Source organism: Podarcis erhardii (genome assembly GCF_964252035.2).
Source record: "Podarcis erhardii genome assembly, chromosome: 18".
NCBI lineage: Eukaryota > Metazoa > Chordata > Lepidosauria > Squamata > Lacertidae > Podarcis > Podarcis erhardii.
The window spans coordinates 1,824,318-1,837,087 of record NC_138516.1 but is presented as its reverse complement, the minus strand read 5'-3'; the positions used below and the strand labels follow the sequence as shown (position 1 = coordinate 1,837,087).

General features: G+C 48.1%; 1 protein-coding gene across 1 annotated transcript; it reads left to right on the top strand.

The window, feature by feature from the left end:
• The first annotated feature begins 5,166 nt into the window (after nucleotides 1–5,166).
• Nucleotides 5,167–12,530, top strand: LOC309333001 (elongation factor 2-like). The gene is made up of 4 exons (XM_081846422.1): nucleotides 5,167–5,526; nucleotides 10,953–11,135; nucleotides 11,238–11,370; nucleotides 12,271–12,530. Exons 1-4 carry the CDS (start codon nucleotides 5,269–5,271, stop codon nucleotides 12,462–12,464), a joined length of 768 nt encoding a protein of 255 aa, XP_081702548.1. The 5' UTR covers nucleotides 5,167–5,268; the 3' UTR covers nucleotides 12,465–12,530.
• The last annotated feature ends 240 nt before the right edge of the window (nucleotides 12,531–12,770 follow it).

The window sequence follows — 12,770 nt, the reverse complement described above, 5'->3', positions numbered from 1 at the left end:
AACAGGGCTGCCTTCCGATGTCTTCTAAAAGTCTGGTAGTTGGAGTAGACGTTGGGGAAAGACTCCCTCTCTGCAAAGGAAATGGAGGAATCAACAAGCGCCTGGATCCCAGTCTGGCGCATGAGGGAGGGGGGACACGGGAAGGAAACATTCCTAAAATATGGGGCACTCTCTCGGCATTTCCACTTACCTGAAGTGGGAGCCTTTCCCCCCTCATGCTGGCGGGCCTCTCGCCTAAGGAAGAAACAAGTTCTGTTAGTCTGGTTGCTTGGAGGAGTTGGGACCAAATAAATATACAGATGATAATATTCATTATTATCACCTCTATATTTAGACATGTTGGTGGACAAATTTTGGAGTCGATTTTGTGCCCCACCTCTCACCTGTGCCCCTGGCGGGGCCCACCTCACCACCCCCTAGCTAGGGCCCTGCCTGGACCACAGAGAAACCTTCATAAAAGTACAGGGATCTCTAAATCAAGCCTTCCTCCTCCACCCCCAAGATCCCTGGGAAACACTTCCCCGGCCACACAAGGTCACAACATACCTCCAGATGTTACTGGGTCTCGCTGCACCGCTGGGCTGCTGCTGCTTCCCTAAACCACGGCCCTGCAAAGAGAGAAGGACATTGTACTCTCTAGGGGGGCAGAACAAGCACCCCTGCCAGGCTGCCCAGGCCCACGCCACCACAGGCTGCCAGCCTGCTCCTGCCTGGGCGCCTGACCCCTGGCTTGGAAGGAGGGGGGCAAGGGGCTGGGGCCAGACGGGACTGCAACCCCCCAACCCAGCCCTGTTTCGCGCAGGTCAGCACCATGACCTCCCTGCACATGTGGGGAATGGATTCCCCGTGCAATTAACCTACCACAATCTCCAGAGGTGCCCCTCCAGCCTCCTTCATATTTGGCCGTTTCAGGAGCCTTATATTTCCTAGGAGACAGAAAGGAAAATAAAAACCATAGGAAGAGGTTGCAGGTGGGAAGACTTACAACAGCTTCTAGAAATGACACCAAAGAAGGATGTTCTTCTCATTATAGGGGATTGGAACGCTAAAGTAGGGAGTCAAGAGATAAAAGGAACAACTGGCAAGTTTGGCCATGGAGTTCGAAACGAAGCAGGGCAAAGGCTAATAGAGTTCTGCCAAGAGAACAAGCTGGTCATCACAAACACGCTTTTCCAACAACACAAGAGACGACTATACACATGGACATCACCAGGTGGGCAGCATCGAAATCAGATTGATTATATTCTCTGCAGCCAAAGATGGAGAAGCTCTATACAGTCAGCAAAAACAAGACCTGGAGCTGACCGTGTCTCAGATCATCAGCTTCTTATAGCAAAATTCAAGCTTTAACTGAAGAAAGTCGGAAAAATCACTGGGCTGGTTAGATACAATCAAAATCAAATCCCTTATGAATACACAGTGGAAATGAGGAACAGGTTTAAGGATTTAGATTTGGTGGACAGAGTGCCTGAAGAACTATGGATGGAGGTTCGCAACATTATACAGGAGGCAGCAACTAAAACCATCCCAATGAAAAGGAAATGCAAGAAAGCAAAGTGGCTGTCCAACGAAGCCTTACAAATAGCGGGGGAGAGAAGGCAAGCAAAATGCGAGGGAGATAGTGAAAGATACAGGAAATTGAATGCAGATTTCCAAAGAATAGCAAGGAGAGACAAAAAGGCCTTCTTAAACGAGCAATGCAAAGAAATAGAGGAAAACAATAGAATGGAAAAAAAAACAGATCTGTTCAAGAAAATTGGAGATCTGAAAGGAACGATGATGCTGTTAAGGTGCTACACTCAATATGCCAGCAAGTTTGGAAAACTCAGCAGTGGCCAGAGGATTGGAGAAGATCAGTCTACATCTCAATCCCAAAGAAGGGCAGTGCCAAAGAATGCTCCAACTACCGCACAATTGCACTCATTTCACACGCTAGCAAGGTTATGCTTAAAATTCTACAAGGCAGGCTTAAGCAGTATGTGGACCGAGAACGAAAACAAAAACCATCCCAATGAAGAGGAAATGCAAGAAGGGGGAGAAATGGAGGCAGTGAGAGATTTTACTTTCTTGGGCTCCATGATCACTGCAGAAGGTGACAGCAGTCACGAAATTAAAAGATGCCTGCTTCTTGGGAGAAAAGCAATGACAAATCTGGACAGCATCTTAAAAAGCAGAGACATCACCTTGCCAACAAAGGTCCGTAGAGTTAAAGCTATGGTTTCCCCTGTAGTGATATATGGAAGTGAGAACTGGACCATAAAGAAGGCTGATCGCCGGAGAATGGATGCTTTTGAATTCTGGTGCTGGAGGAGACTCTTGAGAGTCCCATGGACTGCAAGAAGATCAAACCGATCCATTCTGAAGGAAATCAGCCCTGAGTGCTCACTGGAAGGACAGATCCTGAAGCTGAGGCTCCAAGACTTTGGCCACCTCATGAGAAGAGAAGACTCCCTGGAAAAGACCCTGATGCTGGGAAAGATGGAGGGCACAAGGAGAAAGGGACGACAGAGGACGAGATGGTTGGACACTGTTCTCGAAGCTATGAATATGAGTTTGACCAATCCGTGGGAGGCAGTGGAAGACAGGAGTGCCTGGCGTGCTGTGGTCCAGGGGGTCACAAAGACTGGGATACGACTAAACGACTAAACAGCAAGGAGTTGCTTTGGGAGACGATAATCAGGCACAGCCCAGTTCTGTGAAGCTTAGAGGGGGGTGTGAGGCATCTGGGCTTTAGCAGCACAGTGGTGCCTCGGGTTAAGAACTTCATTCGTTCTGGAGGTCCGTTCTTAACCTGAAACTGTTCTTAACCTGAGGTACCATTTTTGCTAATGGGGCTTCCCGCTGCCGCCGCGCCACCAGAGCATGACTTCTGTCCTCATCCTGAAGCAAAGTTCTTAACCTGAGGTACAATTTCTGTACAAGCCAAGCCCTGGCTCCATGGCTCACCTGAATCAAGAGAATCATCTTGCAGCCAATATGGCTGAGACCCCATTCTTGCTGCATTAAACGACCACATCCTCGGAGCAATGGCAGTTCTGTCCAGTTCAGCTCCAGCCCCCCCCCCTCGTGCCGCCTTCTAGAACCCACCGCTCTCAACCGACTCTCACCTGCCCCCCCTTCAAACTCCATTTCCAAGCCTCCTTCCATCTTCCGTCTCCACTAGAATTGCACTCTCTCTCTCTCTTCCCCCTCCCTCCCTGCTTTGGAATTGTAATAGCATCACCTCACAATAATAATATTGCCACTCATCTCCTCTAGGCCTCCTACCTTGAGAATCCATCTTTCTCTGCCAACTCTCACTGTCATCTGACAGGCATCCCCAGGCATCAAACAGGGGCCAGGCTGCTGGGTTGTCCGGCAGCTGAATGAAGAAAAATAAAACCAGGGGGGTCAAAGTGTGCTGGGATGAGGCCACCGTGGGTCAGGCCAGAGGGGGCTGGTGGGGGGTGTGGTTGTGCCTCCCCTTCTTCTGCATCTTGCTCCCCCGCCCGTTCCTTCAGCTGCTCGAGAGAATCATAGCATGGCAGAGTTGGAAGGGGTGCCAAGGGGCATCTAGTCCAACCCCCAGCAGTGCAAGGATCCTGCCCACAACCAGCCCTGGCTGGGCTCCACACTCCCACACCTTCTTCCCAGCTGGATGCACAGACCCCTTGCCATTCTGCATGGGGTGGGGAAAGGGGAAAGAGAGATATTTTGCTCCCTAGAATCATAGAGTTGGAAGAGACCTCAAGGGCCATCGAGTCCAACCCCCTGCCAAGCAGGAAACACCATCAGAGCACTCCTGACATATAGTTGTCAAGCCTCTGCTTAAAGACCTCCAAAGAAGGAGACTCCACCACACTCCTTGGCAGCAAATTCCACTGTCGAACCGCGCTTACTGTCAGGAAGTTCTTCCTAATGTTTAGGTGGAATCTTCTTTCTTGTAGTTTGGATCCATTGCTCCGTGTCCGCTTCTCTGGAGCAGCAGAAAACAACCTTTCTCCCTCCTCTATGTGACATCCTTTTATATATTTGAACATGGCTATCATATCACCCCTTAACCTCCTCTTCTCCAGGCTAAACATGCCCAGCTCCCTTAGCCGTTCCTCATAAGGCATTGTTTCCAGGCCTTTGACCATTTTGGTTGCCCTCCTCTGGACACGTTCCAGTTTGTCAGTGTCCTTCTTTGAACTGTGGTGCCCAGAACTGGACACAGTACTCCAGGTGAGGTCTGAAGCAAGTGTGGTCTAGTGACACAAAATATGGTCTGAAGCTCAGCATCAAAAAAACTAAGATCATGGCCACTGGTCCCATCACCTCCTGGCAAATACAAGGGGAAGAAATGGAAATTCTGAAATTCCTTTGTAGTAAAACAGCTACTTTGAGATCTTGTATAGAATGTCCTGGGATCTTGTATAGAATGTCCATTTCAATCTCCCAGGACATTCTATACAAGATCTCAAAGTAGCTGTTTTACTACAAAGGAATTTCAGAAATAGACTGGAAAGAGAAGCTGCTGAATTACAACTTATCACCAAACTCAAAACAATGGAGAAACCTGGTCTGAACAAAGACCTTGGATTCTTATCTCATTATACATGACAAAGCCATCTTTCACCTTTTCACCCCTTGCTTTTTCCTGTAAGACCTATTGCAGTCGTTAAGAGTCGTCAACAGGCTCATCACAGCTATCTGCCAATCACCCATTCCCACCACCCTTCTGAGTAATACCCCTCCCCACCTTCTCACTATATAGAATGGTCTGGAAACTTCTGTTTCAGTGTATCTGAAGAAGTGTGCATGCACACGAAAGCTCATACCAAGAACTGACTTAGTTGGTCTTTAAGGTGCTACTGGAAGGAATTTGTTTTGTTTTGAAGATAAATTCAACTGTGTCAAAAAGTTTTGATGGATGCAATAATGGAATACTGAATGGCATAGCTTTTGTAAAATATGCAGGGATTTATAAACCGTGAAAAGAGAAGAAAGGAAGTCATTGATTTCTTAAGGATGTAAAAAATGAGTATTCTAAATTGTAAAACAGAAAATTAATTAAAAATTTATAATAAATAAAAACAAAGCCATTGCTACAGATTATCTCAAGGCAATGTACAAGATGCAATAAAGACAGTCCGCATTGGCTTTGAAGCGGCTAGGGACTTACAAATTATTATTATTTAATCTTTCTGGCAGAAATCCGACCCGGTGGTCTCTTACCGCGAGACGGTCAGCGAGGAGTCGAGTGTCCTGTGCCTTTCCAAGTCTCCCAACAAGCACAACCGCCTGTACATGAAAGCCCGCCCCTTCCCCGACGGTCTGGCCGAGGACATCGACAAAGGCGACGTCTCGGCCCGCCAGGAGCTGAAGACACGGGCCCGTTACCTGGCCGAGAAGTACGAGTGGGACGTGGCCGAGGCCCGCAAGATCTGGTGCTTCGGCCCGGACGGCACTGGCCCCAACATCCTGACGGACATCACCAAGGGCGTGCAGTACCTCAACGAGATCAAGGACAGCGTTGTGGCAGGCTTCCAGTGGGCCACGAAGGAGGTAAGCAAGAGTGGGTGCAACTCATCGCAGGGCGGTGGGCTGTCTGCGTCCTGCCTTCTTGGAACGGATAATAATTTATTACTTGCACCCCGCTCATCTGGCTGGGTTTCCCCATTCACTCTGGGCGGCTTCCAACAAAATATTAAAATACAATAGTCCGTCAAACATTAAAAGCTTCCCTAAACAGGGCTGCCTTCAGGTTGTTATTCTAAAGCAGCAATGCAGCAGCAAGCAAAGGCTCTAACAGCTCAGACAGCTGTTTGTGGCTGGAAAGCCAAACAGGATGTGTGTGACTGCTGCCATGGAAACAAAGGGGCAGTCCATCCTTATTGAGCACAGGATATGAGCTCAGTGTGTGTCATATGACCTGTACAGGATGTACATGGGTGGAGTTTGAAGTTTCTCTCTGTTTTGTTGAAGAGAGCTGACATCTTTGACTGTATGACTGCTATAGACAGGAATAAAGCATGTAGTTACATTTCTGTCTGTGTCTGATTCCCCTCCCTGGGGATATGCAGGGAGGAGGAGAAGGAGGAGAAGCAGTTGGTGTGTTTTTCTCACAGCCTGAGGAAAATCGCCGGAACGGACCTCATGCATTCCTGCCGGGAGTCGCCGGAGGGAGGTCAAAGGAATTCAGCCGGTGCCTGCAGATATGCACATACCTCTGACCGAGCCTGAATTCCAACAGTGGTAGCAGAGGATGGTTTCGATCCATCGACCTCTGCAGAAAGAGTGGCAGAGCTGCTGTTTCCATTGCTCCATGGAAGCCTGAAATGGGGCTGATTCTCTGCAGCCAGGAGCTGACCAGAAGAAGCTGAAAGCCAAGCTACGGAGCCCAGGTATGAGATTTTCGGGCTTAGAAGTGTGAATGCAGATTGATTCATTCTCTGCTTCGAGGGAGCCGCGTTTGGGAAAAACAGCTCCGAGAGAGGAGAACTCTGCATTCCAAACATTCCTGTGGTTTTCCTGTCCAAGGAAAAGGAATGCAGTTGCTTAGCAACACAGGCCAGTTTCAAGATAAGGGCTGTAAGTCACACAATGCCTCGGAGAGGCGAAAACAAGTTAGTTTTGACTAGGCCCTTAGAAAAAAAACTCTTGAAAGCGACATTGCAAGCGGCCAGTGTTATAGCTGCCAGGTGCACAGAGTATAAACAAGCCAGCTATTGGATTTTAGAGGCTTGTGTTTGAGAGTCAGTGCAAAGACTCAAAATGGATGCTAAGAAGGGGGGAGCCCTGCCTTCTCCGCCCCTTTTGACCAGTGACAATTATGCGTCTTGGTCTATTAAAATGAAGGCCCTGCTGCAGAATCAGAGACTGTTTGGGGTGATTGAGAACCCCATCCCAGCAGCACCAACGCGTGCTTGGGAGTCACAGGATGAAAAGGCCAGAACTGCTATAATTCTGTGCGTGTCAGACTCTGAGCTTATTCATATACAAGATTTACAGCACGCGAGAGATGTTTGGGACATGCTGAGAAGGACACATCAGAGAGATGCAGGTTCTTCAGCGTTGCTGTATTTTGAGAAGCTGACCAACCTGAGGCTTGCGCCTGATGGAGATGTTCAAGCGCACCTGACGGAAATGAAATTTCTGCGTCAACAGATGGTGGAACGCAATTTCCGTCTGCAGGAGGAAGTGTTTTGCTTCATGGTGATCAACAGTCTGAATCGGACTTACAAAACGGTAGCCAGTCAGCTGGGGTCTCTCCCAGCGCAAGATTTAACGTCGGAGAGGGTCTTTGCCGTGGTTCTTTGTGAACATGACAGACTCGCCGCCCTGGAAGTGAAGGACAGGGGGAGACAAGAACTGAGTTCTGACACACCCACTGCTACAGCTACTGGAGAAAATGCCGTAGCTTTGAACGTTGTCCAATGCTTCAATTGTGGACAGACTGGGCATCTTCAGCGGTACTGCAAGAAGCCACGTCAAAACAAAGGAGCCAAGGGAAGCTCCACGAAGTCTGAGGCGCTAGGCAGAGGTCATGCCAAGTCACAGACGAAGCCTGCAAAGGCTTTGATGTCGAAAGGAACCAAGCCAGATGTGGAGAACGTTTTTATCATAGACACGGGAGCGACATTTCACATGACCCATCGTAGGGATTTGTTTTCGTCGTTTAAGAAGCAAAGCTTCGTTGTACAACAAGCCAACGGTCAAGAGCTAAAAGCCACCGGAATCGGGACTGTGTATCTTAAAAGTCAGAACTTGACTATAAACAATGTTTATTTGGTTCCAGAGTTAAAGTACAATCTGCTCAGCGTTTCGCAGATTGCCAAGAAGGGACTAAAACTGTCCTATGATGATCAACACTGCGAGATCTACAAAGATGGAGAGTTGTATCTTTCTGCCAAAGAGAAAGATGGACTATATTTGTTGACTTTTGATCAAAGTGATTACATGGAATGTAATTCTTGTGATTCTAACATGATTTCTTTTGCAGGTGTATCCAAGAAGAACGCCAACCAGGTCACCTCGAGGGTCGACAAGGCATTTCAGCGGGTGTATGCTGATGTGATTGGTCCTTTAGCACCGTCTAGAGGCAATGCAAAGTATTATCTAATATGTGTTGATTCTTTCACAGGTTTTGTCTGGATTTATCTTTTGGAGAGACCGAAAGAAGCCTTAGAAAGGTTTAAAGAGTTTTGTGACAAAGTTAAAAATATGCATGATGCTGACATAGATTGTCTTTGCACAGATGAGAAGCCAATTTTTCTTTTACAGGATTTCCAGAGGTTCCTGAAGAAGAAAGGGATAAGACACAAAATTGCAGCTTCAGAAGAAGCTTGGAACAGATGTGTCTGTGTTAGGGTGAACAAAGAATTGCAAAAGGGAATGGAAGCGCAATTGCTTAGTTCACATCTGCCACATGAGTACTGGGCTGAATCGCTAATGTCATATTGTTATACGTGGTTGAGAAAGTTTTCAAAAGAGTTGGGAAGTTCTCCTTTTGAGAAACTGTTCCACAGAAAACCTTCTGTTGCCCATTTCAAGGTTTTTGGGTCTCATGTGAGGACAGAAGCTCCGGGTGGAGTAAAGAATGCCAGAGGCATTTTTGTGGGTTATGAAAAGGGTCTCTACAGAGTAATTTTGTCTGAATCTGGTAAGGTGATTCTCACAAAATTTCTAGAGAGTGCTCCTGAACAGGAGCGAGTGATTGTTCACACATTTCCCACAGGTAATGATGATTCTGATGATGATAATGATGATGATGTTGATTTTGTTGAGTTCAGTAGTACTGATGACAGCGATAGCTCAGACAGCTCAGTTGTCACAGTCATTGAGAGGAAATCTCACGTAATGACTAGACCCTCGGAAGAGGAGGAAGACGAACCATTGTTTACAATTGGTACTGGTTCACCAGAGAGTCCAAAGGCTGAACCAGAAAGCAAAGAAGAGCAGCACTTCTTACGTAGGTCTGAGAGAGCAACGAAGGGTGTACCACCCAAGAGGTATTCAAAGGAGTTTGCTAACCTAGCTGATGCTATTGAAAACGACCAAGGTCAGATTGAAGCTGTGTCTGAGTCAGAGACAAAGGCACAACAGGGAGTTGTTAACCAAGGTAATGCAGATGCACTCATTCCTTGGAAGTCACACAACCAGAGAGGTACATTGGTAAAACCAGTGGCGGGTAGTTCCAAGGGTGGAACTGAAACAACAGGGGAGTGTTATAAGTATAACAACTGTTTGTTTTCTTCTCTGGATGACGCTTTGCTCGCAGCACGCATTGATACTTTAGGGGGAGTATGTTATTCTAAAGCAGCAATGCAGCAGCAAGCAAAGGCTCTAACAGCTCAGACAGCTGTTTGTGGCTGGAAAGCCAAACAGGATGTGTGTGACTGCTGCCATGGAAACAAAGGGGCAGTCCATCCTTATTGAGCACAGGATATGAGCTCAGTGTGTGTCATATGACCTGTACAGGATGTACATGGGTGGAGTTTGAAGTTTCTCTCTGTTTTGTTGAAGAGAGCTGACATCTTTGACTGTATGACTGCTATAGACAGGAATAAAGCATGTAGTTACATTTCTGTCTGTGTCTGATTCCCCTCCCTGGGGATATGCAGGGAGGAGGAGAAGGAGGAGAAGCAGTTGGTGTGTTTTTCTCACAGCCTGAGGAAAATCGCCGGAACGGACCTCGTGCATTCCTGCCGGGAGTCGCCGGAGGGAGGTCAAAGGAATTCAGCCGGTGCCTGCAGATATGCACATACCTCTGACCGAGCCTGAATTCCAACACAGGTGTCTTCTAAAAGTCTGGTAGTTGTTTTCCTCTTTGACATCTGGTGGGAGGGTGTTCCACAGGCCCTCTGCCTGGTTCCCTGTAACTTCTGAGTGCTTTGTCACATCAGCCCCTCAAGGCTGTGTTCCAGCTTTAGGAAGTTGAATCAGCCTCGTATGTGATTTCCTCTCCGAGTTCCCCTTCCTCCTGCTGGGTGCTCTGTCCGTTCCCCCTCTGAGGGCCTGGGTACTGCCCAACACACACACACACACACACACACACACACACACACACACACTGCCTCTTCCTCGGGAGGAGCTGCCATGGGCAGTGGGGAGATGGTAGAGGATGAGGCTTTCAACCTCCGGGTCGTAGGTTCTGATCCCACATAGGGGAAAAGATTCCTGCGTTGCAAGAGGTTAGACCAGATGACCTCTGGGATCCCTTCCGATTCCATGGGATGACTGTACTGCGGAGCAGGGATGGAAAGGGAATCAAAGGATATCTGCATCTCCCCTGTTTCTAGTCTCCAATTCTCTCTTTTTATATATAATAGTCATCATTAGTTTTCAATTACAATAACCCAGTGATACCCTCATTATAACAATGCCAAAGTATATACATTTGCTGATTCCAATTATTCAGATGCCAAATTAAATAATTTAGGTGGCCTCCTGTGTGCTAGAATTGATGGTTTGATTATTTGCTGTATTTCTGCGTTCCAAAAATCTTACCCATCTCAATTACACTCCAGTTAAAATAACAATCCCTTATACAACAACTGCAGTATTAACGACATCTATTCGTATTGACATGTTACCTTAAACCTCCTGTGTGTGACAGTTATTCTGTCCATGATGTTCCTTCCCGTCCTTGTAAAATATTATGCCTATCCTTTCTCAGTTGTTGCTGCTCTCCATCATATCTAGACTCCGATTCTCTGCCCCTTAGTAGATCACGCTCTTCCCATCCTCTGGTCCCCCGGGGCGACTCCTCCTCCTCCTCCTGGCTCTGACAGTTTGCAGGAAGAAGGCTGACCATAAGCTGAAGGAGGCATTGGCCCTTCCTTTGCTTCTTGGCTGCTATGGCAGAGTGCTTAATTGCTTTTTTAAAAAAACTACATTGCCTGCTTTAGAGGAAGGACAGAAAAGTTGGGTTGAATGGAAACTAGAAAATGATTTTTCTCTCCCACCCCCAACCCCTCTCTTTTCTCCAGGGTGTCCTTTGCGAGGAAAACATGCGCGCCGTCCGCTTTGACGTGCACGACGTGACCCTGCACGCCGACGCCATCCACCGCGGAGGTGGCCAAATCATTCCCACGGCCAGAAGGTGTCTCTATGCCTGCGTGTTGACGGCTCAGCCCCGCCTCATGGAGCCCATCTACCTTGTGGAGATCCAGGTGGGTAACTGGAGGCAGGCTGTGTTCTTAAGAGGCGGCAGCAGCCCGCTGGCTTGACTCCGTGCAGTGCTGTAACATATACCCGCTTTCTTCCCCTTCCAGTGCCCAGAACAGGTTGTGGGTGGCATCTATGGCGTGCTGAACAGGAAGCGGGGGCACGTCTTTGAGGAGTCCCAGGTGGCCGGCACCCCCATGTTTGTGGTCAAGGCCTATCTTCCTGTCAACGAGTCCTTTGGTAAGTGTCAGCTTTTATCAGCCTCCCTTGGCACTTGCATCTTCCAGGTAACCTTTGTCAGCAGCTGGAGGTGTGAAGGATCGATCAGAGGTTGTCTCCCAGGCTAAAAGTGTTGGTACTTACCTTTAAAGCCCTAAATGGCCCATTATACCTGAAGGAACGTCTCCACCTCCATCGTTCAGCTTGGACACGGAGGCCCAGCTCTGAGGGCCTTCTCAGTAGTGGTGCCCTCCCCGTGGAACGCCTTCCCATCAGATGTCAAGGAAATAAACTATCTGATTTTTAGAAGACATCTGAAGGCAGCCCTGTTTAGGGAAGTTTTCAATGTTTGATGTTTGATCGTGTTTTTAATATTCTGTTGAGAGCTGCCTAGAGTGGCTGGGGAAACTCAGCCAGAAGGGGTGGGTATAAATTATCACTAATATTAAACCACAGAGCCTAGGACTTGCCGATCTGAAGGTCGGCGGTTCGAATCCCCGTGACGGGGTGAGCTCCCATTGCTCGGTCCCTGCTCCTGCCAACCTAGCAGTTCGAAAGCACGGCAAAGTGCAAGTATATAAATAGGTACCGCTCCAGCGAGAAGGTAAACGGCGTTTCCGTGCCCTGCTCTGGTTTGCCAGAAGCGGCTTAGTCCTGCTGGCCACATGACCCGGAAGCTGTACGCCGGTTCCCTTGGCCAAGAAAGCGAGATGAGCACCGCAACCCCAGAGTCGGTCACAGCTGGACCTAATGGTCATGGGTCCCTTTGCCTTATGCCTCTAGGATGCTGCTTTTAGTTAAGACAAGGAGCTGGTTGTGGGGTGTGTGGGTAAATTTGAACACCTGTATTTCTATCGTACAGTTTTGTTTGCTTATAGTATAAACTCTTCTCTCTCTCTCTCCCTTCCTCCCTCTTCACAGGCTTCACCGCTGACTTGAGATCCAACACAGGTAGCCAGGCTTTCCCCCAGTGTGTGTTTGACCACTGGCAGATCCTGCCCGGAGACCCGTTTGACAACACCAGCCGCCCCTGCCAGGTGGTCGCCGAGACCCGCAAGCGCAAAGGGCTGAAGGAGGGCATTCCTGCACTAGATAACTTCCTGGACAAATTGTAAAAACCAATCAACCAAGCAGAATTAAAAATGCCACACCAGATGTAAAAGAATAAATTTAAAAATGTATGTTGTGGGACTCCAAATTTAACTTGCATAATAACATCAGTGCCGCAGCTGTCTTGCAAAAGACATTGGGGCCAGTTCTTGCTTGATCTTCCGTCTCGGGGCAGATTTTAAAAAGAGCCGTGTCTGCATTCAGCCTTAGAGGTTCCCGGCCGTCTGCACACGAACTAGCAGGGCCGCTCACCCAGTGCCATTAGAACTTCCAAAAATACATTTCCATTTGATGCAACTGAAACGTTGCCC